We start from the raw sequence: 24,412 nt of genomic DNA, 5'->3' as shown, positions 1-24,412 counted from the left end.
ATTCTATGCATAAAGAATTCTATCATGGAGAACAAGAAGTTGTTCTGATCATAATAGGTTTTTCATTAAAAAGGCTGTATTTTTAGGGTCTGGTATTTGTTTTTTCTTGCAAGGGTGAGTTTCTTTTCTTCCAGTATAATTTGTTGGAGGAAGTATGTTTAATTATATTTTCCTCCCCATTGAAGCGTAGCTGATGCAGCTGCCCCTCGTGGCTCTGAATGCTCCTGAGACTGTAATGTGGTCTTAGAGAGATTTCAAACCTGAGTATCTTTTTAACGATGTCAATGAGGTTTAGCCTTTAATAATAATAATGGGCTCTGCAATCTAGCAGCCAAAGGTCTAACAAGAGCCAGTGGCTGGGATGTGAAGCCGGACACATTCGGACAGGAAAGGGGGCCCTATTTTTAACAGTGAAGGTAATTAACCATGGGAACACTTTGCCAAGGACTCCATCACTGGCAAGTTTTATACCTGGGATGTTTTTCTAAGAGATCTGCTCTAGTTCACCAGGGTTAATTCTGAGAGGAGCTCTGGCCCATGTTACCCAGGACAGACCAGATGGGCACAGTGCTTCCTTCTGGCCTTGGCGTCTCTTTTTCACTTCTGCCCACAGGGCTGCTGCCAGATTTGAACTGCTGCTGCCCCCTGAGGTACATCTTTATACTCCTCTGACATAGTTACTGCCCCCTGACATGGCTAGTTATCACCTTGTACATGTTGGTTCGATTAGAACATCTCTATTACGTACTGTCATCCTGACCTTATCTTTTAGGAGGGGTCAGTGTGTTCCTGTTATCCTTGGGGAACGTTTTTGTACCATCCTTGATATCGGGATGTGTTTGCGTGAATACTCTGTGCTTAGGAATGTGTATTTCTGCAATATCAGCCCTGTTCTTGCCAGATTCTGTGAGCAGGTCCTGCCTCATACCAGGCCTTTGGTCTCAGGCTCTCTTCCTACTACAAGCTGTATGTTTCATTTGTCAGGCCACCACTGTTGGGCCCAACACGTGCGGCGCACGGGTGAAGATAACAGACAGGCTATTTCATAGCTGTGCTGGCTAAGGCTCCCTCTGCACCCTGCAAATGCCCGAACCCTCTGCCCTCACCCAGCACTGCTCCTAGATGCTCTTCATTCAACCTGCACCATCCCCCCCATCATCACAACAAACCCTGAGCCTTTGCTTCCTTCTCACCCCTTTGCCTGCCCTGTCCATGCAGATGGTAAGTTCTCAGGGGCAGAGCAGGTTTCACAGTGTCTCTGCCCAGTGGGGCCCTGACCCTTGCGAGGGTTCCTGGGTGCCCAAGACTATGAACCCTAAAAATAGTGGCCAGTCAGCTCCCTGTGACCCTTCAATGGCCCTAAACCTTCATGGCTGAGGATGTGAGGGAGATTCCCAAACCTGAGCCATTCTTTTTAGGTGACAAATCTGAGGAACTGTCCCAGATTGAGGTGTCATTAGAGGAGGTTTGGGAACAAATTGATAAATTAAACACTAAGACCAGATGGGAGTCACCCAAGAGTCCTGAAGGAACTCAAATGTGAAATTGCAGAACTACTAACTGTAGTCTGTAACCTATCATTTAAATCAGCTTCTGTACCAAATGACTGGAGAATAGCTAATGTGTCGCCAATTTTTAAAAAGGGCTCCAGAGGTGATCTGAGCAATTACAGGCCGGAAAGCCTGACTTTAGTACCACACAAACTGGTTGAAACTATAGTAAAGAACAAAACTGTCAGACGCATAGATGCGGCAAAGAGTCCTGTGACACCTTATAGACTAACAGACGTATTGGAGTATAAGCTTTCGTGGGTGACTACCCACTTCCTCGGATGAATGTAGTGGAAATTTCCAGAGGCAGGTATAAATATGCAAGCAAGAATCAGGCTAAGGATAACAAAGTTAGTTCAATCAGGGAGGATGAGGCCCTCTTCTAGCAGTGGAGGTGTGAACACCAAGGGAGGAGAAACTGCTTTTGTCGTTGGCGAGCCAGTCACAGTCTGTGTTTAACCCTGAGCTGATGGTGTCAAATTTGCAAATGAACTGAAGCTCAGCAGTTTCTCTTTGAAGTCTGGTCCTGATGTTTTCTTGCTGCAGGATGGCTACCTTGAAATCTGCTATTGTGTGTCCAGGGAGGTTGAAGCGTTCTCCTACAGGTTTCTGTATATTGCCATTCCTAATACCCGATTTGTGTCCATTTATCCTTTTATGTAGGGACTGTCCAGTTTGGCTGATGTACATAGCAGAGGGGCATTGTTGGCACATGATGGCGTATACTACATTGGCGGACGTGCAGGTGAATGCACCGGTGATGGTATGGCTCATCTGGTTAGTTCCTGTGATGGTGTCGCTGGTGTAGATATGTGGGCAGAGTTGGCATCGAGGTTTGTTGCATGGATTGGTTCCTGAGTTAGAGTTATTATGGTGCAGTGTGTAGTTCCTGGTGAGAATATGCTTCAGGTTGTCTGTGGGTGAGGACTGGCCTGCCTCCCAAGGCCTGTGAAAGTGAGGGATTGTTGTCCAGGATGGGTTGTAGATCACTGATGATGCGTTGGAGAGGTTTTAGCTGAGGACTGTATGTGATGGCCAGTGGAGTTCTGTTGGTTTCTTTTGTGGGCTTGTCTTGCAGCAGGAGGCTTCTGGGTACACGTCTGGCTCTGTTGATCTGTTTCCTTATTTCCTCGTGTGGGTATCATAGTTCTGAGAATGCTTGGTGAAGGTGAACGCTTGGAGAATGCTTGGTGAATGTGTAGTTCTGAGAATGCTGGGTAGGGATAGGATACAGAGGGACCTAGAAAAATTGGAGGATTGAGCCAAAAGAAATCTGATGAGGTTCAATAAGGATAAGTGCAGGGTCCTGCACTTAGGACGGAAGAATCCAATGCACCGCTACAGGCTAGGGACCGAATGGCTAGGCAGCAGTTCTGCGGAAAAGGACCTAGGGGTGACAGTGGACGACAAGCTGGATATGAGTCAGCAGTGTGCCCTTGTTGCCAAAAAGGCCAATGGCATTTTGGGATGTATAAGTAGGGGCATAGCCAGCAGATCGAGGGACGTGATCGTTCCCCTCTATTCGACATTGGTGAGGCCTCATCTGGAGTACTGTGTCCAGTTTTGGGCCCCACACTACAAGAAGGATGTGGAAAAATTGGAAAGAGTCCAGTGGAGGGCAACAAAAATGATTAGGGGACTGAAACACATGAGTTATGAGGAGAGGCTGAGGGAACTGGGGATGTTTAGTCTTCAGAAGAGAAGAATGAGGGGGGATTTGATAGCTGCTTTCAACTACCTGAAAGGGGGTTCCAAAGAGGATGGCTCTAGATTGTTCTCAGTGGTGGCAGATGACAGAACAAGGAGTAATGGTCTCAAGTTGCAGTGGGGGAGATTTAGGTTGGATATTAGGAAAAACTTTTTCACTAGGAGGGTGGTGAAACACTGGAATGCGTTACCTAGGGAGGTGGTGGAATCTCCTTCCCCAGAAGTTTTTAAGGTCAGGCTTGACAAAGCCCTGGCTGGGATGATTTAGTCGGGGATCGGTCCTGCTTTGAGCAGGGGGTTGGACTAGATGACCTCCTGAGGTCCCTTCCAACCCTGATATTCTATGATTCTAAGATCTTGTAGGTGTTGGTATAGATCCAGACTAACACGGCTACCCCTCTGATGCTAGACAGATAGATGAACATAATTTGTTGGAGAAGAGTCAACATGGTTTTTGTAAAGGGAAATCATGCCTCACAATGTACTAGAATTCTTTGAGGGGGGCTAAGAGGGAAGGTCCTCTTGTGGATCGGTAACTGGTTAAAAGATAGGAAACAAAGAGTATGAATAAATGGTCAGTTCTCAGAATGGAGAGAGGTAAATAGTGGTGTCCCCCAGGTGTGTGTACCTGGACCAGTACTGTTCCAACATATTCATAAATGATCTGGAAAAGGGTAAACAGTGAGGTGGCAAAATTTGCAGCTGATACAACTACTCAAAATAGTTAAATCCCAGGCAGACTGAAGAGCCACAAAAGAATCTCTCAAAACTGGGTGACTGGGCAACAAAATGGCAGATGAAATTCAATGTTGATAAGTGCAAAGTAATGCACATTGGAAAACATGATCCCAACTATTCACACAAAATGAGGGGATCTAAATTAGCTGTTACCACTCAAGAAAGAGATCTTGGAGTCATTGTGGATAGTTCTCTGAAAATATCCACTCAATGTTTTGCTGTTGTGGAAGCAAAAAAGCAAATAGAATGCTGGGTATCATTAAGAAGGGGATAGATAATAAGACAGAAAATATCATATTGCCTCTATATAAATCCACAGTATGCCCAAATCTTGAATATTGCGTGCAAAAAAGATATATTGGAATTGGAAAAGGTTCAGAAAAGGGCAACAAAAATGATTAGGAGTATGGAATGGCTGCTGTATGAAGAGAGATTAATAAGACTGGGAGTTTTCAGCTTGGAAAAGAGACAACTAAGTGGGGATGTGATTGAGGTCTATAAAGTCATGACTGGTGTAGGAAAAGTAAATAAGGAAGTGTTATTTACTCCTTCTCATAACATAAGAACTAGGGGTCACCAAATGAAATTAGTAGGCAGATGGTTTAAAACAAACACAAGGAAGTATTTCTTCACACAACACACAGTCAACCTGTGGAACTCTTTGCCAGAGGATGTTGTGAAGGCCAAGACTACAACAGGGTTCAAAAAAGAACTAGATAAGTTCATGGAGGATAGGTCCATCAATGGCTATTAGCTAGGATGGGCAGTGATGGTGTCCCTAGCCTCTGTTTGCCAGAAGCTGGGAATGGGCGATGGGATGAATCACTTGATGATTACCTGTTCTGTTCATTCCCTCTGGGGCAGCTGGCATTGGCCACTGTCAGAAGACAGGATACTGGGCTAGATGGACTTTTGGTCTGACCCAGTATGGCCGTTCTTATATTCTTATGATGAAAGAGGAGAGGGCACTCTCAGACTCTCTGCTCCTGGACAGCAGCCCAGAAGTGGCCCACAAGCTATCCCACCCCTGGATGTCCCCCACTGTCCCATGCCCACCCAGCTCCCATGGAACCCCCATAATGCCCTTCTAGCACCACTGCTCCCACCCACAACCTCTGCCGCTACAACACTCCACCCAGCCCAAGGGCCCCTACAAAAGCTATCCCATCACCAAAGCCCCCAGTTTCCTCCAAGACACCTGCTATGCCACCTCCAACACCCGCCTTCCCCACAGGGCTGGCCCACTGCCCCACATGCTGGGGAGAAGGACTGTGCCATTATGCACCCTGAGCCACACCGCCAGAAACAACAGCCACGTCGAAATCTGCCCCAGGAACGCAGGCCTCTGCGGCCCCACGACCAATGCCCTCCCGCCGGCAGAGTAGCATATAGGGAGGCGCTCTGGCTATGTGCTGGCAATTCCTGCAGGCACCCGCGCACTTACCACTTCCCTTCCCGTGGCTGGGCCTGGCCCCTCCTGCAGAGCCCTGTGTCCAGGACAGCAAGGCAGGGGATAAGGCAAGAGGGAGCTCTTGGCAGTGAACACAAAGGCCCTGCCTGAGGCTAGCATTAGCCCTGACACCTGCCTACGACCTGAGTGCTTTGAGGCCAGGCCTCAGCTCCGCAGCCAGAAGGGAAGGGCTGAGGTCCCAGCAGGGTGGAGGTGGCTGGAGCAGTGGTGGGCCAAGCCCAGCCGGCACACTCCACCACCACAGGGCTGAGATTTTTGGACGTATTCCAGGGAGCTTCCATGCAGGCTCCCTCCTCAGCATGCACGTGCACGTCTGTGTGCGTGTGGTATGGTGGTGTGTGCTCATGCGCGTGTGTACATCTGTGCATGCAGGTGCGTGGTGGGTGTGACGGCTGCACCAAGCCCAAGCTAGTGTGCCGTGAAGTTTTAAACACCCCCGAGTTAGCCCATGTGTGGGGCTAGGCCCCACATGCTGGCTTGGGAGCCGCCATGGCAGCAGGGTGTGGGGGTGAGACGGGGGATACGTGGCAGCAGGAGTCCAGGGGCACTTGGCCTGACTCAGCCACAATCTCTCCAGGGGCTCTGGGAAGTGGCCCTCTTTGAGTGGCTGCAGCAGGTCAGAGCCCCACTCTGGGGCGCACAGGCCCTGCTGCCGCCGGCCTGGACTTGTGGCTGGTGTCAGTGCAGGCGCAGGAGTGGGACAGGAAGGGCCCGTGCAGTCTCTCCTGGCCCCTGGGGCTTGTAAGGGGCTTTGCAGCTGAACCCAAGGTGGGTGCTGAGGCTGCTGTTGCCGTTACCCTCTCCTGGGGTGGAAGGTAAGAAAGTGCCAGGAAATCCATATGACTGGCCTAAGCCGCAGCCCCTGAGGCTTTAGGCTGGGCTGAGCCTGGGGGTCTCACTGAGCAGTGGTAGCTGATGGAAGAATTCCCCATCAACCTGGCCACGTTTACACCGGGGGTTAGCCTGGTAGAGCTACATCACTCAGGGCGCGCGCTGTCACTCTGCTGATCAGAAGTTTCAGGGTAGACCAGGCCTGTCTGTGTGGCCGCTGCTGCTTTGCACTGGGGGGGTGTAGCACGCTCCTGTGCACTAGCGGGGTATAGCACACCGCTCTTTCAAACAGAAGCGGATCAAAGCACACTTGGGAACACTCAGGCTACGTCTACATTCGGAGGTAGGGGTGTGACTCGCAGCTTGCACAGACACACTCGCACTTGCTCTCATCGAGCTAGTGTGCTAAAACCAGCAGTGTAGCCATAGCATCACGGGCAGCGGTGAGTGGCAGCATGGGCCAGTCGCTCCGAGCGCAAACCCGCCTGGACCCCAGGGCATTTACATGGCACTGCTAGCCCGTGCGGCCACGGCTCCCCCCGAGACACTGTTTGTAGTGCACTAGCTAGAGCAGAGAGCTCGTGCGTATGTCTGCACAGCAGCAGGGGCCTCCTGGACAGCGAGTGTGCAGCACGCCGGAGCGCTGTCGATTTACACCCCGCGCAGTGAGGGGTCTACCCTTAAAATGCTGCAGCCGCGCTAATGGAGCTCTTCCGTGAAGATGCTGCCTATGCCGACGCGAGGGCTTCTCCCATCTGCGTAGGTGCTCCCCTCCCCTCGAGGTGTAGCCAGGGAGAATTCGCCTGTCAGCCTACCGCGGTCTACACCAGGTCGGGGCAGTTTAACTGCATTGCTCAGGGGGTTGGATTTTTCACACCCAAGCCATGTAGTTAAACCGACCGAGTGTCCTCATGTGGACCAGGCCTCCCCCGCTGTAGAGACGAGCCCTTTCATTTAAGGCATCACTCCAGCACTGGCCACAGGCTTCCAAAGGGAGAAAATGCTGGTGCCCAAACCCGTCCGGCCTGCCAGGTGAGCAGTGTTTGGGACATGGAGCAGGGTAGCCAGGTCCTGGCCTGCGAGGGGGAGAATTGTGAGATCACACCTGAGCCAGGTAAGGACAAGAGGCCAAACACCTGAGGCGGGCACTCAGAGACAGGAAAGGGAATAGAGCCCACAGCTAGCCCCAGAACTACGCCAGCATCCCTTGCCCATCCAGTGCCAGACCTAGATAAGCCGGGGAGCACGTCTACGAACACCATGTGTCTGCAGCACGTCTCTGGCTAGGAGTAACTGTCCATTTGTGTTGTTATTATACATCTGGTGGGTATGTCTATCCCACCTCTGCTTTTCTATCACTTTACAATTGATCATCGCAGAATGGTAAGGACACAATTTCATCACGGAGGTCACAGATTCCATGACTTTAAAAGACTTCTGGGACTTCACCTTCAGCTGTGCCAGCTCGAGCAGCCGGGCTCTGGCTTCACCCCTCCCCCCGGGGCAGCCGGGCTCTGGCTTCACCTCTCCCCCCGGGGCGGCCGGGCTCTGGCTTCACCCCTCCCCCCGGGGCGGCGGGGCTCTGGCTTCACCCCTCCCCCCGGGGCGGCCGGGCTCTGGCTTCACCCCTCCCCGCTGGGGCGGCCGGGCTCTGGCTTCACCCCTCCCCCCGGGGCGGCCGGGCTCTGGCTTCACCCCTCCCCCCGGGGCGGCCGGGCTCTGGCTTCACCCCTCCCCCCAGGGCGGCCGGGCTCTGGCTTCATCCCCCCAGGACAGTGGAACTCAGGCTGTCAGCCCCACGGGGTGGGGGTCTCAGGCTGTCAGCCCCCAGGGCAGTGAGGCTCAGCTTTCAGCCCCCTGGTGACACGGCTCTGGCTGTCAGCGCCAGCCCAGGGTGGCAGGGCTTGGTGTTTCAGTGCCAGCCCCAGGGCAGGGGAACTCGGTCTGTCAGCCCCCGCTGCCCTCAGGCTTCAGCTTCAGCCCACCCCTCCTCCAACCATACCCTGATTTTGTACATTTTTACCATGACTATTCAATGAATTTTGCTTAATTTTACCATGATAAAATTTTATCCCTACTGACTTGTATCAGTAAAATCAGTACCCAGAGCACAAAGAATGCAGCAAAGGTGGAAGCTGGTCTGAGGATATTTCTCGACGTTTGATTTACCTCAGTCTGGTGCCACTTTGCACTGTTCATATAAATACCATCCATATAAATATCTACAAATCTGGTGCAAAACACAACAATACAGGAGTGACTGTTAATCCCCCAGATCAGTTAGCATGAGAGAGAAGGAAGCCCTGGGATGGAGTCTGAACCAGACAAACAAGTCGCCATTACACTCTCCAGGTACGTCTACACTACAAACGCGCCAGCTGCACTGCAGTGTAGACACTTTCTACAGCAACGCAAGGCGGGTTTGTTAGTTAACCCGCCCCATCGCGAGGCAGCAGCAGGGTCAATGGGAGAATTCTTGCATCTACAGTGGGGGTTAAGGCAACCCAAATAGCGCCCAGGAAGTGACATTTTTCATAGCCCTGAGCCAGGTAGCTAGGCTGAGCTAAGTTTGGGTACAGACCAGGCCTCTGAAAGCCAGCTGGGAAACCCTAGCAAATGCTGAGTGGATGAGAAGCACCAGGTAATGGGTCAGATCCTTTGGGGTTTTCTATTCCAGAGGGAGTAAAGGTCTAACACAAGGGTTAAAAAGACCTTCAAGTCCAGCCTTACTAAATGGAAAGAAGCGTGTTTAACAGCAGTGTGGAGGGCGGGCTGGGGTGCACGCTTGGCTGGGAAACCCCAGCTCACAGGTGGACTCAGACTTTGCCTGTCCCTCACCCCTACCCAAGTCGTGGTGAGGGTCATGAACAGTTTGGCTCCTTCATTCTTTTCCCCTGCTCACTTTGCTGGCCTGCTGCAGCTCCTCTCTAGTTTCTCTACTTATCACTCTGCTGGTCCCAGCTCTGCCACTGAGGCCTGGTCTACGCTTGACCGCCAGGCTGACTCAGTCAGAGCTGTGAAAAAACACCTCCTGACTGACACAGCTCTAACCTAATCCCCCGTGTCAGCACAGCTGTCGGTCCTATGGCAATGGAAAAACCCCTTCCGCAACATAGTCTCCATAGTGCAGACATGCCCTGACTCTCTGATCTGTACAAAGGGGACAGGAACGCTCCGCCACCTTGTAAAGTGCGCTAAGTTCTCTGGGTGAAAAGCCTCTGCATTAGGGTGACCAGACAGCAAGTGTCAAAAGTCGGGATGGAGGTGGGGGGTAACAGAAAAACCTCCCAAAATCAGGACTGTCCCTATAAAATCGGGACATCTGGTCACCCTACTCCGCGTTATTACACTGACGCCATGCAGAGAAAGCAGCACCGCTCCTCCCACTGCTCTAAGAGAGGCTCCTCTGCTTAGTGCAAGGGAGAGAGGTACAGAGCTGATATTCGTTGCAAATCTCCCCACAGCCAACCCCAGCTGGGACAGATTCCTCCCAACTAATGAAAACCAAACATTTTACCCAAATCATTATCGCTCTGCTCCACAGTGCTATAATCACAGTGTATCACAAGTTCTAAGTGTGAAATACAACTACCCAGAAAGGGCAGCTTCTCCACTCCTCTTCCTCCCGATGCAGCATTTACAAAGAGTCCCAGCACCTTCAGCCACTGGCAACCTGTCCTTAAAATATTTGGTATAAAGTGTCAATTTCTGGAGCAACAGCCATGGTCCTCTGGGGAGACCAGTCTCTGACCGCACTTATCCGTTGATGATCTTCTGGCTGATGTACCCAGGCATTGTGTAGAGTAAAAGGACCAGGAAGATAGTCACCACAGCAATAATGACCAAAGCAATGATGTACTTCTTGTACCGCTTCCAGATGAAAAAGATGAAGGTTTTCATGGGATTCACAAACCAGTTGAAGGATGTTTTTGGACGGCTAGAACAGAGAATGGAAAAGGCCGTTGAGCTCAGCCAAAGCAAAGCAAAGCTCCACCCAGTCCAATTCAGTGCCCTGGAAATCTACAACGTAGCATTAGCTGCTGCTACTCATGGGCTGCGAATAACCAGGTATCAGATCAGTGCAGATCAGCCTGTATCCCTGAGCCCCCAAACGCAAATTGATGCCTGTGCCTACAATGTATTCCTTCAAAACAGGACCCCATTCCCTGCATCCACTTCACTGCCAGCACAATCTGGGGGCTTCGTAGGATTCTTGCACAGACATTAGACCGGGGTAGTTAATAGGCAGACTGTGGGCTAAATCCAGACTGCCAGGCACTTCTGAACAGACCACAAAATCTTTGTATTTACTTATTGTTATCGGTATTCTTATTTTTGTATTATTTTCTCTGGAGCCTGGACCCAGCACTAGACCAGGGTTCTGCAAGGCACCCACGCTGCAGATGACAAATAGGCTCTCCTGGGGGGAGGGAGGGACTTTTCATTCTCCCCCCCACCCTTTTCATCTTCTGATGGATGCAGAGCACACACCGGCAGGGCCTGCAGGATGACTGCACTGGCAGCTGAGCCACCAGAGCAGCTAACTAAGGCCTCGTTAGTAAGGCTGGTCTCCATTTTTGCACCAATTTAACTAGCTCACTAAAACCAACGTAGTTACATCAGTGAACCCTCCTAGTGCAGGTGCAACTACGGTGATACACAAGCCCTATCGCTTGTTTCAGTAAATATCTCAGAACAGCTCTGCTCCAGGGACTCCACCTGCAGCCTCAGCCAGGATGGCTCCGCCCCAGGGACTCAGCCCACACCCTCAGTGGAGATGGCTTCACTGTCTACAGCCTGAGCCCCGGAGTCCCCAACAGTCCCTGGATTCTGATCTTGGTTCCACTGAGCCTGAAAGCTCCTCCCTTTTCCCTCAGTGCCTGTGTGCAGCCGCAGGCAGACCCAAGCTGAGAGCAGGCATGGTATCAAACCCCAGCCTGAAATTCCAGTGCCTCTCTGCCTGGCACATGCACATGGCACAAGTTGGCAGGGCCTGCTGAAATCCATCCTAGAATACTCAAGGAGCTGACTGAGGAGATTTCTGAGCCATGAGGAATTCTCTTCAAAAAGTCATGGAAGACGGGAGAGATTCCAGAGGGCTGGAAGAGGGCAAATATAGTGCCCATCTATAAAAAGGGGAATAAGGATAACCCGGGGAAATTACAGACCAGTCAGCTTAACTTCTGTACCCAGAAAGATAAAGGAGCAAATAATTAAGCAATCAATTAGCGAACACCTAGAAGATAAGGTGATAAGTAAAAGCAAATTGTCAAGAACCAATCAGGTCAAACCAACCTGATAGCTTTCTTTGACAAGCTAACAAGCCTTGTGGATGGGGGGAAGCGGTAGATGTGGTATATCTTGACTTTAGTAAAGCTTTTGATACTATCTCACATGACCTTCTCATAAACAAACTAGGGAAATACAACCTAGATGGAGCTAGTATAAGGTGGGTGCAAAACTGGTTGGAAAACTGTTCCCAGAAAGCAGTTATCAGTGGTTCACAGTCATGCTGGAAGGGCATAATTAGTGGGGTCCCGCAGGGATCAGTTCTGGGTCCGGTTCTGTTCAATATCTTCATCAATGATTTAGATAATGGCATAGAGAGTACACTTATAAAGTTTGCAGACAATACCAAGCTGGGAGGGGTTGCAAGGGCTTTGGAGGATAGGATTAAAATTCAAAATGATCTGGACAAACTGGAGAAATAGTCTGAATAGGATGAAATTCAATAAGAACAAATGCAAAGTACTCCACTTAAGAAGGAACAGTCAATTGTACACATACAAAATGGAAAATGACTGCCTAGGAAGGAGTACTGCAGAAAGGGATCTGGGGGTCATAGTGGATCCCAAGCTAAATATAAATCAACAGTGTAAGACTGTTGCAAAAAAAGCAAACATCATTCTGGGATGTATTAGCAGGAGTGTTGTAAGCAAGACATGAGAAGTAATTCTTCTGCTCTACTTCACACTGATTAGGCCTCAACTGGAGTATTGTGTCCAGTTCTGGGCACCACATTTTAGGAAAGATGGGAACAAATTGGAGAAAGTCCAGAGGAGAGCAACAAAAATGATTAAAGGTCTAGGGAACATGCCCTATGAGGGGAGTTTGAAAGAATTGGATTTGTGTAGTCTGGAGAAGAGACAACCGAGGAGACACATGATAACAGTTTTCCTGTACATAAATGGTTGTTACAAGGAGGAGGGAGAAAAATTGTTCTTCTTAACCTGTAAGGACAGGACAAGAAGCATTGGGCTTAAATTGCAGCAAGGGTTGTTTGGGTTGGACATTAGGAAAAACTTCCAGGGTGGTTAAGCACTGAAATAAATTGCCCAGGAAGGTTGTGGAATCTCCATCATTGGAGCTGTTTAAAAGCAGGTTAGACAAACACCTGTCAGGATTGGTCTAGATAATACTTAGTCCTGCCATGAGTGCAAGAAACTGGACTAGACGACCTCTCGAGGTTCCCTCCACTCCTATGATTCTATGATTGATACTCACTTGGGCTTCTCCAGGGGTTCAGGCTCTTTTCGGCCCAGACCAACGGGGCTCTTCTCAGCCTCCTCCGCAGTCAATAGCTGGAACTCAGCTTCCACTTTACCCTGCAGAGAAACACACTTGAGACACACATGTCTTCAGGACGAGCCAGGCGGATACTGTCTCGTCTAGAGTCGCAGGGCCAGGTTTTCAACAGTCGCTCAGTGGGAGTCAGGCACCAAACCTGCTCAGGCACTTTGAAAATCTGTGTCTATAGGCACCTAAATACCTTTGAAAATCTGCCCCTCGGGGCCTTTCTGGCCTCTGTGTCCCACTCTCCTGCATGGAGTGCCCTCCGGAGCCTCTCACAGCACTCCCAATACTCACTTCTCGCCAGCACCACCAGGAGCAAGTCAAGGAAGCATCCAGACACCAGAGCCCTGGCAGGCTGCCCTGCCCATGGAGCCACCTCCTCAAGGCTCATCTCCTAGGGCAGGAGCTGCCCAGCACAGGGCTCTGTGCACTGTGCCTGTCATGGGGGGTCGGCGTGTCGAGCAGTGCCGCCCCGTTTGCCCAGTGCGGGTTGATACCCCCCGTCACAGTGCCGTTCCTGGTGGTTTAGACATATCCTCCTGAGCATATACTCTATAGGACCGGTGAATGACCACTCGAGACAAGTGCTCGGCACAATGACTGCCCTCTCCAGAGATCAGGCACAAAAGGCCTCCCTCTTCCACTTGCCCAGTGAGAGAAGCCAGAGCCGTTGTCCAGCAGCCCACCGGGAGTGAACACGACCTTCCTCCTGGCACACTGAACCCAGCCTGCACTCCACCGCGCGGCCGGGTCCCAACGGGACAGCGCTAGGTGCTGCTGCGTGGAGTTGTGAACACGGGCGCATTGCTGGCATGCTTCCTCAGCTCCTGGCACCTGGCTGGTTTGTGCAGCGAGCGGGGGAACCTGGTGCAGGCATATCAGCAGCATGCCAGGCTGCAGCCCCCGCCCCCTCCCCCTCCCCCTGCTGAGATCCTGGCTGCACCTCTCCCCACACCTGCTGATTTTCACATGCCCTGTCCATGGCCCCTCAGAGTCCCAGGACCTCCTGGCTACCCTCTCCCTTGCTGGGAAACTCCAACTAGTCATTGCCACGGTCAGGGGCCATTTCAGCTCCTAGCCCCACATCCCCGGCTACCAAATATTCCTGCCCTTGGGGGAAGCGTCCTCAGTCAAACCACAGGAGACTGCTCAGGGCCTTCGGGGGAAATGTTCGCCAAGTCTAGGATCAGGCTTGACAAAGCCCTGGCTGGGATGATTTAGTTGGGGTTGGTCCTGCTTTGAGCAGGGGGTTGGACTAGATGACCTCCTGAGGTCCCTCCCAACCCTGATATTCTAGGATTCTATGATCACATCTCACCGCTATGGCTGATTCAGTAACTGCCAGTGTTAGGCTCTGTCTGAGTCCCAGGGGGACCCTGGGGCAGCCAACCCCATGCCCTCTCCTGTGCTTGTTGACGGGAATCACAGACCAGGCAGGGAAGGGTGAAACGTCTGTGAGATCCAGGCAGCTGGAGCTCACTGGGGAACCAGGCCTGACTTCTTGCTAACCCAGGCAGGAAGCTGGAACCAGCCCGGGGAGGAGGCTGCCCTGTGCCCAGGAAAAGGGGACTCAGAGAAGCAGCTGCACCCCCACCAATGACAATGCCTTCACACCAGCCCTCCTCCTCTCGTCTGCACGGCAGGAAAAACCTCCCATAGACCCTGCTGCCCCCAGCAGACTGCTCAGCTAAGCAGACAAGCTGAGAACAGTGCTGAGCTGGAGGCTGAGAGCACTGAGCTACGCAGCCCCACGCCCACTACAAAGCTTTTGCAGTTAGCCATGGCCCAGTCCGTGCCAGCTGCAGGCCTCACACTCCCCACAACTCAGGCAGGCAGGTACTGAGCACTCACTGCCTCACAGCAGAGGGGCTCTGCCCCTCTCTCCTGCTCCTTACCGTCAGGAGGTACTTGTTCCCACTGGGGTCTGCAAACTCAATGTCTTCTGGCTTCATCGACCTCCTCTTCTTCTTTTTCTTCTTCTTCTTCTCCTTGGCCTCTCGCTCCTCTCGCTCCTCATCTTCCTGGTCTTTCAGTTTGATGAAGGGCCACCAGCCCCTCATCCGCTTGTTCCGGAAGATGGAGAAGCGGGGGATGGCCTTTTCCTTGGCCATCTTAATGGTGCACTGCTCAGAACTCTTGGCTCCCCGCACCATGTCATTCAGCTTCAGTTCAATGGACCCTTCAAAGACAGGCAGGAAGTGAGAACCTCAGGGGTCGATCATTTGTGTCAATGCAAGTAACACATTAGGGCCAGCATCAACATGCTGCTTGGCCTGCACCCATCCCAGTCCCCAGAGAATCAGTAACACTCCCACCAGAGGCAGTGATTTCTGTTTGTAGCTCTCAAAGCAAAGGTCCATCAACAGTGTTATCCTCACTTTAGGGATGGGGAAACTGAGGGTTGGAGGGAGAGGAAGTGACTTGCCTCACATGCTGAGTTGGTGGCACAACCTGGAACAGAAACCAGATCTCCTGAGTCCCACTCTTCCGGCCTAGCCATTTGACCACACTGTCTCTTACACAGAGTCACACCTGAGCTGTGCCACACTGTGCCTCTCATCAGTACCTCTAGGTCTAAATCTACCTTCTTCTCATGCCCCAGCTTGTCCCTCATGTTCAGTACAGAATGATAAAATCTTGACACTGGGGTGGGAGAACGCTTTGTTTAGGCCACAGCCAGGATGCCAGCACCATCGCCAGCTCCCTCCTGTTCTGTTTCCCTCATTTTGTGTCTTTGTCACAAATGTAAGCAGCTCATGTCCCAGAAATACCACGATGTTCTGGGTCTAATGTTCTCTTCTTGCCATCAGTAGATGGCACTGCTGAGCAGGTTTCAGAGGGGTAGCCGTGTTAGTCTGTATCAGCAAAAAGAACGAGGAGTTCTTGTGGCACCTTAGAGACTAACACATTTATTTGGGCGTAAGCTTTCATGAAAGCTTTTTGAAAGCTTATGCCCAAATAAATTTGTGGTGCCACAAGTACTTCTCGTTCTTTTTACTGCTGAGCAGGTTTGCTTTATATGCCTTTCCATGGCAGTGAAGCCTTTTGAATTGATTGGCAATGGGTTAATGAATAAAAGGAGCTTTTGTCGTGGTTAAAGGTGTTGCCTAGAGCTGGACGAAATGCAGGATTTGCAGCTCACAGGAAATTTCATTTTTAGAAATTTGGTTTTGTTCCAAATCATAACGAATCTAAATTTTTTGAAATTTCCTGAAAACCAGAAATCCTGAATAAAAATTATTTCGGAAACATTGACGCATGCTGTTTCCCACACACAACAGCTCCTGGGACTCTGACAGCAGCTGAATAAAACTGACATTCTTGACGAGACATGGTGGGGGAGGTAATATCTTTTATTGAACCAACTTCAGCTGGTGAAAGAGACAAGCTTGTCTCTCTGATATCCTGGGACCACCACTGCTACAGCAATATTGCAAATGCCATTCTTGTCAGTTTCACTGCTGCTGTGAGCAGAACCTCTATGTCAGTTTCACCCAGCAGCACCAGAGGCTCCCAGGGCCTGCAGCTCTGGGGCATCCTCACCATGGGAACAAGACACCCTGGCTCTGGGCTCCTGGCTCTGCAGCAGGAAGCCTGGAAGAGGGAGTTCTCAGCCATTCCAGGCTCCCGGCTGTGAAACCAAGAGCTGAGCCAGGGCTCCCTGGGCTTTCAGGCTCCTGGCTCCACAGCAGGAGCCTGGAAGCCCTGCTTGGCTGTGTGTCCTGGAGCCCTAGACTCTGGAAGACTGGGGTCTCCTGAGCACGGGGCAGCCTATACGGTGGGGCTGTCTCAGAGCTGTGGCCCCATGAACTCTGGGCTCATTTGCAGCCTGGTAAGGTGGCAGCTTTCCCAGAGAACACACTGAAAATGGCTAAATCTGAGATGAATCCAAGAAACACTTCAGGTTCAATGAATTGGCATTTTCAAACAAAACTGTTTCAGCAGAAAATTGACAACCTTCTGTATTATTATGCTTGCAGTATAGCACATCCATATGCTTATGTTCCCCTCAGAGGGCCTACTGTTTAGTGCCGAGGTTCAAAGTTTGGATAACTTAAGCACAATGGAAGTGGGGAGCATTTGCTGCACAGTCTGAGAATGAAAGGAACATCCTGAAAGGAGAGAAGACTTGTCAGCAGTCTGTCCTGGTATTTCTAAGGCACCTGCCACCATGCCATCTAAAAAGAAAAGGAGTATTTGTGGCACCTTAGAGACTAACCAATTTATTTGAGCATAAGCTTTTGTGAGCTACAGCTCACTTCATCGGATGCATCTAAGTGGTGCCATCTAAGTGCCATCAGCATCACCAGCCACCACCTCTAGCTGAAGGCTTCCCCCTTCAATCAAAGGCCCTGGTTCAGGCTGACCCTTGGACACAATAGTATTTCAAAAGCCGCATGAGGGCTCCAAGTCCCTGGACAGGGGGAGCTCAGAGGCAGAGGGAAGGTGGCTAGGCAAGAGCCAGAGAGAAGGTGAAGGTCACTATGCAGAACCCCAGTGGAGTCAGCTTTGGAAGAAGCTGCTCACTCGCCCCCCGTTCCACGGTTAGTGGGAACAGTACTGCACAGTGCAGAGATGGGTCAGAAGATGAATAACTTGTCTGAATGAGAGAGTTTAATCCCAATGCCATGAGTCAACTGGAATCTGGTAGAACCCTGGTGCTGTAAACAGAAGTTCTACCAGTGGGCCAGGAGGGAGCCTGCAAATGCAAAAGAGGGCAAGTGAGCTCCCTGCAGCCCCAGCTCATCTTGACTGGGAGCCATTTCCTGCAAAGCTCAGGGCAGGCGGTCTGGGCAGGCGCAGAAGGCGAGGCACAGAGAAACAGCCCCTTCTCTCAGCAGGAGGATACTGTACCTAGAAAGTCATTCGCTGAAATCCTGTCATAATCCCAGACCTGAAGGACCAGGACAGCTGGCTCCCTGAACTCAGATTCCTCCAGGGAGAAGATGGAGTCCTTCTTCTTATAGGAGATCTCCTTCTCAGTTGGGAGGTAGTTGAAGTGGAACACAAACCTCCAGTTGAAGTTGCCTTCCCCAGTCAGGGAGTTAAAGTGAACGTCTGTTTCTTGTTTCTCATGGTCCAGACCTTTGATCCAGCTGCAGAAGAAGCTCAATTAACATCAATTGTCATGTTAAAGCAGACCCAAGTGCAGCATCACTAAGCTACAGGGTGGTGGAGCAAGGGTCCCAGGCCAAGGGGTAGTGCTCAGTCACTGCTCGACAGCACCTCACAGCAACAAACTCTTATTCAGAATAATAATGGGCTTAGCCAACGAGGCTCAACTATTTGAATGGCAGACAGGAGCATGTCAGGGGTTCAAGGTCTATGCTGGGCCACAACCATTACGAGGGCTCTAAAGGGGCTTCTCTCCAACCTCTCTTTTTTGGGGGTGCAAACCCCACCATTTAGATGGTCCAATATCTGATTATGGGGACAAATTAGGCACTTGGTTTTCTAAATAATAGGAACTGAGCCCACAACTAGTTGCTGATGCAAAAAATGCGGGAAGGAATGGCACGCTTTGGTAAGCTGGTCCAAGGTGTGTAGAATCTGCATACCATGTAAAGGGGAGACAGTGCCTGGGTCGGCTCAGAGAGCTAAGGGGTCATAGGGATGAGGACTGACATGTTCTGAAGAACAAGTGTGGGCTGGTATCAGGGCCCAGGCCTTTATGGATAGACTAAATGGACAGTGAGTTAGTCTCCCCCAGGAGGTGGAGGTCCCATGGCTGGTGAAATACGAGGAGAGGCTGGTGATGTCTGTGGGACTCAGGCAGTAGGGAGTGCTGCACAGTATCCAAGCAGGGTCAGACTGGACAGGCCAGCTAGTCGTTCTCTGGCCCTCTCTGGCCCTCCTGTCATTCGATTCCCCATCAACTCGGGCACCTTTTCACGTAGATGTCACTGGAGGTTTCTCCTGTTATTGGATTAACGTCATCAAGAACCACGTCGTCTGTGTTCCAGATGATGACGCGTAGCTCGTAACTACCAGAAGGGAAAGCCAAGGGCAGGTTAGAGAAGCACATTCCAGCTCAGTGTGTTTGTCAGGGCCAGGCGAAACTACCCCCATGGGATAATGGCCTGCAGCAGCACCCACTCAGCCCGGCCACCCAGCCTAGTGCTGTGCTTGTGCCCTCTGCAGCTCAGGCCAGGGGCCCAGGACACCTCGCAGAAGGCCCCTCTCATGTCACACTGGCCCAGTTTTGCAGACTCTAGTACAAAGAAGTGTCTGAACCAAAGCACATCTCCAGCGTCCTGGAATCTGCCCAGCACGTGTCCGGCAGAAACAGCAGCAAGAAGAAAAGTAACGGCCCAGCCTTGGGTTTTTGAGGCACCAGTGCTGAGCTGTGCGCGGACAGTGGTACTGCTTCAGCTCGGACACTGCTGTCTGGGGTTTGGTCTCTGCTGGGAGCAGGCGTAAACCCAGGGGACACCTCTCCTCCCAGCCATGTCTGTGTGAGAGGCAGGAGCAGCTTTCTCTCCTCTCAGCCACACGGCATGCAGGGACAGAGGGAGTCCCTCGGGAGAGCAGGATGAGGTGAGGCCTGCAGCCCCCCTGCACCGGCACAGAGAGGAAACCATGGAGATGTGCCAGGGTCCCAGAGCTGAAGCAGTGTGAGCCTCCCAGGCTGACGGATCAGTTAGTCTGCCCTTCTCACCCAGCCACACCCTTCGGGGGGGCACAGACTGCATGGGAGTCATGCAGAGCAGGACCCCAGGCTGCAGTATAAACACTGGGTTTGAAATGGCTCTGTCCCCATCTCCTACAGGCCTGTACCTGATTGGCAGCCGTGGCTTGATATTGACAGGGGGAGGTGCTGGGACGTCATTTGGAAACATGTCAATCCACATGTGGAGGGAGCCCTGCAGAAAGGAAAGGGCTGAGCTGCTTCAAAGGATTCATCAAGGCTGAATTCACAAACAGATTTACTCTCCCACTCCCTGACCTCCAGAGAACCCTCTTCCCAACACCACTGACCCTTCCTCACACTTCTGGGTCACGGCAACCCTCAAGGCAAGCCCATCAGGACATGGAGAGCACATGCCATCGCTGGGAAAGGCCTGCCCACATTGTAGAAGTTGCTTGTATTTAAAATGTCTCCTTATGGCAGGGGCGGGGGGGAGTATTTTAAGAAATAACGTCTGCTCAGGACATTGTTACCATGCGGTTCACCAGTGTCCTTACAAAATGATTGAATAAAGTTATTTATTATGTAAAACTGAAATAGAACACTTCTCTTCTATCTCACAAAAGCATCACTTCACTGGATGTTTTATACTTGTCAGTGGCAACCTTAATTTGCTCTCTACTAAAACATCTCACCCCGCGGCTTGGCTTCCCATCAGTCTGATATTGATCCTGGACAAGATTATGGAACGGTTGATATGGGACTTGATTCATAAAGAATTAAAGGAGAGTAATATAATCAATCAGCATGGGTTTATGGAAAACAAACCCTGCCAAACTAACTTGATATCTTTTTCTTATGAGATTACAAGTTTGGTTGATAAATGTAATAGTGATGGCATAACATACATGGCCTTCTGTAAGGCGCTTGACTTGGTACTGCATGACATTTTGATTAAACTAGAATGATATAAAATTAACATGGCACACATTAAATGGATTAAAAGCTGGCTAACTGATAGGTCTCAAAATACAATTGTAAATGGGGAATCATCATGATTGGGTGTGTTTCTAGCAGGGTCCCACAGAAATCTGTTCCTGGCCCTATGTTAGTTAACATTTTTCTCAATGACCTGGAAGAAAACATAAAATCATCACGGATAAAGTTTGCAGATGACACAAAACATTGGGGGAGTGATAAATGGTGAAGAGGGCAGGTCACTGATACAGAGTATTCTGGATTGCTTGGCAAACTGGGCACAAGCAAACAATATAATAAAACCATGGGTTAGAAGGGCCCGCAAGGGTCATCTAGTCTAACCCCCTGCCAAGATGCAGGACTTGTTGTGTCTAACCCATCCAAGACAGATGCTCTCCAGCCTCCTTTGGAAAACCTCCAGTGAAGGAGCTTCCATGACCTCCCTAGGCGTCTGTTCCATTGTCCTCTGTTCTTACAGGTAGGAAGCTTTTCCTGAGATTTAATCTAATATGAGTTTTAACAGGGCTAATTGTAAATGTATACATCTGGGAACAAAGACGGTCGGCCATACTTACAGGATGGGGGGCTCTATCCTGGGAAGCAGTGACACTGAAAAAGATTTGGGAATCGTGGTGGACAATCAGATGAACATGAGCTCCCATTGTGCTGTTGTGACCAAAAGAGCTGATGTGATCCTGGGATGTATAAACTGGGGAATCACCAGTAGCAATAGGGAGGTTATTCTACCTCTGTGTTTGGCACAGATGTGAACGCTACTGGAATTGGGTCCAATTCTGGTGCTCACAATTCAAGAAGAATGTTGATAAATTGGAGAAAGTTCAAAGAAAGCCACAAGAAAGATTAAAGGATTAGAAACCTGCCTGATCATGAGAGACTTAGGTCAATCTATTTAGCTTAACAAAGAGAAGGTTAAGGTAAGCGTTTGATTAGTCTATAAGTACCACCATGGGGACCAAATATTTAATAATGGGCTCTCAACCTAGCAGAGAAAGGTCTAAGAGAAAGGTCTAACATGATCCAATGGAAGGAAGTTGAAGCTAGACAAATTCAGACTGGAAATAAGGTGAACATTTTTAAATAGTGAGTGAGTAACTATTGGACCAATTTACAAAGGGTCATGGTGGATTCTCCATCACTGACAATTTTGAAATCAATTGGCTGTTTTTCTCAAAGCCTTGCACTAGGGATTATTGTGGGGACGTTCTCTGGCCTGTGCTGAACAGGAGATCAGATGAGATGATCACTGAATTTACATAGGATCTCAAAGTGCGGTACCGAGGACATCAGTATCATTAGCCCCATTTTACAGATGGGAAACTAAGGCCCAGGGAGGTGACGTGATTTGCCCAAGATCACCCATATGACCAGAAGCAGGAAAAGAACTCTGGTTTGCTGAGTTCCAGGCCAGTGTTCTAGCCACTAGGCCACCCTGCCTCCTGCGATAGCCAGCTAGCCATTTGGCATCTATACACACCAATGCAGTTCTGTAGCATCAGCAAGTGAGGTGCTGCCTTTGAAAGACTGGCCTTGCTCAGTACGATAAGGCTCTCCATTGTACAGCTCATCCAGAGCTGAGCGCCCCAGCCACATACCTGTGTATTGAATCCGTCCTGGCTAAGGACGAGGGCTACCTGCTGAGTCACCACAACCACTTCCTCCTCGCTGCAGGGCTCTCACCCAAGTTCTGCACAGATCCAGCCAGCCTGCGAGATCCAGGAGCCTAGCTGCAGAACGTCGGTGTGGTCTCATCCATGCCGTACAGAGAGACTCTCAGCTCCCTGTCGGGGGATGTGATGCTGTAGCTTTGGCTATGCTGCCAGCGTGTTGCGGTCCATCATCAAGCCTGGTTCTTGCCATGTTACTGGTGATGTCCGTAGCCGTACTCCCCAGGCGTTTGGGGGTGAGATGGAGAGCTGGGATTGCGCCCCGGACAGCATCTCAGCAGCACACAGCGATGGAGCCACACACAGTACATCATTAATGCCTGGTGTTGCCCTTTGTGCTTCACCTCCCCCGGCTGCCACTTTTGAAGGTACGATTTCTGCTGTCCTGTCTCGTTTCCTGCACCCGGCATTACCCTGAGTGCTCCTCTGGGAGCATGAGGGACTAGCCGGGGTGCAGGCTCTCTAGAGTCTCAGCTGTCATTTACAAACAGTCAGTCTCCAGCTGTTCAGCGTGCGAAGAATGCCTCCACCAGGTAATGTGAGTGACACGGGGTGGGGGTGGGGGGGTGCTCCATCTGCGGAGAACCTGACAGAACAGTTCTGAGGGGTGAATGGCCTGGCTCATTTCAGTGGTGCTAACTCAGATGCCAATTCACTCCGCTCTAGTTGTGGGGGATTCTCCATCACTGGCAACGTTTAAATGAAGAGTGGATGTTTTTCTAAAATATCTGCTCTAGTTCAAACACAGGGAGATCCTATGGCCTCAGTTATACTGGGGGTCACTTCTGCACTTAGAATCAGTTCATCTAACTCAGGGGCGGGCAAACTTTTTGGCCTGAGGGCCACATCGGGTTTCCAAAATTGTATGGAGGGCCGGTTAGGGGAGGCCGTCTCCCCAAACAGCCAGGCATGGCCCAGCCCCCACCTCCTATCCGACCCCCCTGCTTCTCACCCCCTGACAGCTCCCCCGGGACTCCTGCCCCATCCAACCCCCCCATCCCCTGACGGACCCCCAGGACTCCTGCCCCATCCACCACTCCCTACTCCCTGTCCCCTGACCACCCCCAGACCCTCCACCCCTGACTGCCCCCTCTCACCCCATACAACCCCCGCCCTCATTCCTGACTGCCCCCCCCGGGACCTCTGACCACCCTGACCCCATCCACATCCCTGACCACACCCTCAAACTCCCCTGCCCTCTATCCAAACCCCCGTTCCCCCTTACCGCGCTGCCTGGATCACCAGTGGCTGGCGGCGCTCCAGCCGCGCCGCCCAGAGCACCGGGTCAGGCCGCAGCTCTGCAACTGCGCTGCCTGGCCTCCCAGAGCATTGCGCCAGCAGCATGGGGCGCTGAGGCTGTGGGGGAGGGGGAACAGCATGGGAGGGGCTGGGGGCTAGCTTTCCCAGGCCAGGAGCTCAAGGGGCAGGCAGGTGGGTCCTGCGGGCCGGATGTGGCCCGCGGGCCGTAGTTTGCCCACTTCTGATCTAACTAGATGTGTGCATGCCCACAGCCCTGACATATGGCAGTGACTACATGCACAGAGGAGATTCACTGCCTCTCACGCTCTTTCTTCTTCTTTGCTATAAAGATCTCCCAACACTTTTGCAAAGCAGGGCAATAACTTGGAATCCTGGACAAGTTCCCTTTGGGGCAATTTATGTTTTGTTTTGTTTTCTATCAGCAGATCTGAACAATGTGCATCCAAGAGTTTTAAAAGAAGTGGCTCAACTTCTGACAGATGATATTGGGGCTGTTCCAGAGAACAGGAAGAAAGCTGATGTTCGGCCAATATTTAAAGAAGTCAAACCGGGTGGCCTAGATTAGCCTGATATCAATCCTGGTCAAAATCATGGGACTGCTGACACCAGGAACTAAAGGATAGTTATGTACTTAGCACCACATTTGTTGGTGGTGTATTTTTTTTTTAAATAGGACTCGTCAAATTAACGTGATATCTTGGCAAACCCAATTCTAGATCTTTATCAGTTATCTAAGGGGAAACATACAATTGTTACTTATGCAGTGTGACGATGACACAAATACTGGTGGAGTGGTACACAGAGAAGAGGGCAGGTCACTGATACAGACCACTCTGGGGCGGTTGGTAAGCAGGCCTCAAACAAATAGCAAGCATTTTAATTAGGGCTATTGATTAATCGCAGTTAACTCATGCAATTAACTCAAACAAATTAATTATGATTTAAAAAAATTAATCACGATTAATCACAGTTTTAATCGCACTGTTAAACA

At 50.8% G+C, this 24,412-nt stretch overlaps 1 protein-coding gene across 1 annotated transcript in view; it reads right to left on the bottom strand.

Annotated features, from left to right (window-relative positions):
• Positions 1-8,480: 8,480 nt before the first annotated feature.
• Positions 8,481-24,412, bottom strand: part of LOC141997877 (fer-1-like protein 4) — a 104,222-nt gene continuing 88,290 nt past the window's right edge. The window contains exons 40-45 of the mRNA XM_074970404.1: positions 19,648-19,733; positions 18,756-18,854; positions 17,725-17,966; positions 14,766-15,049; positions 12,802-12,902; positions 8,481-10,234 (exon numbers count right to left, since the gene is read on the bottom strand). Coding sequence (XP_074826505.1) covers positions 10,054-10,234; positions 12,802-12,902; positions 14,766-15,049; positions 17,725-17,966; positions 18,756-18,854; positions 19,648-19,733 — 993 coding nt within the window. The 3' untranslated portion in view covers positions 8,481-10,053. The remainder of the gene's footprint in view (positions 10,235-12,801; positions 12,903-14,765; positions 15,050-17,724; positions 17,967-18,755; positions 18,855-19,647; positions 19,734-24,412) is intronic.

The sequence above is a fragment of the Natator depressus genome, chromosome 13, assembly GCF_965152275.1.
Source record: "Natator depressus isolate rNatDep1 chromosome 13, rNatDep2.hap1, whole genome shotgun sequence".
NCBI classification, from domain to species: domain Eukaryota; kingdom Metazoa; phylum Chordata; order Testudines; family Cheloniidae; genus Natator; species Natator depressus.
Note: the sequence above shows the minus strand (reverse complement) of the source record. Positions and strands in the feature narration are given on the sequence as shown.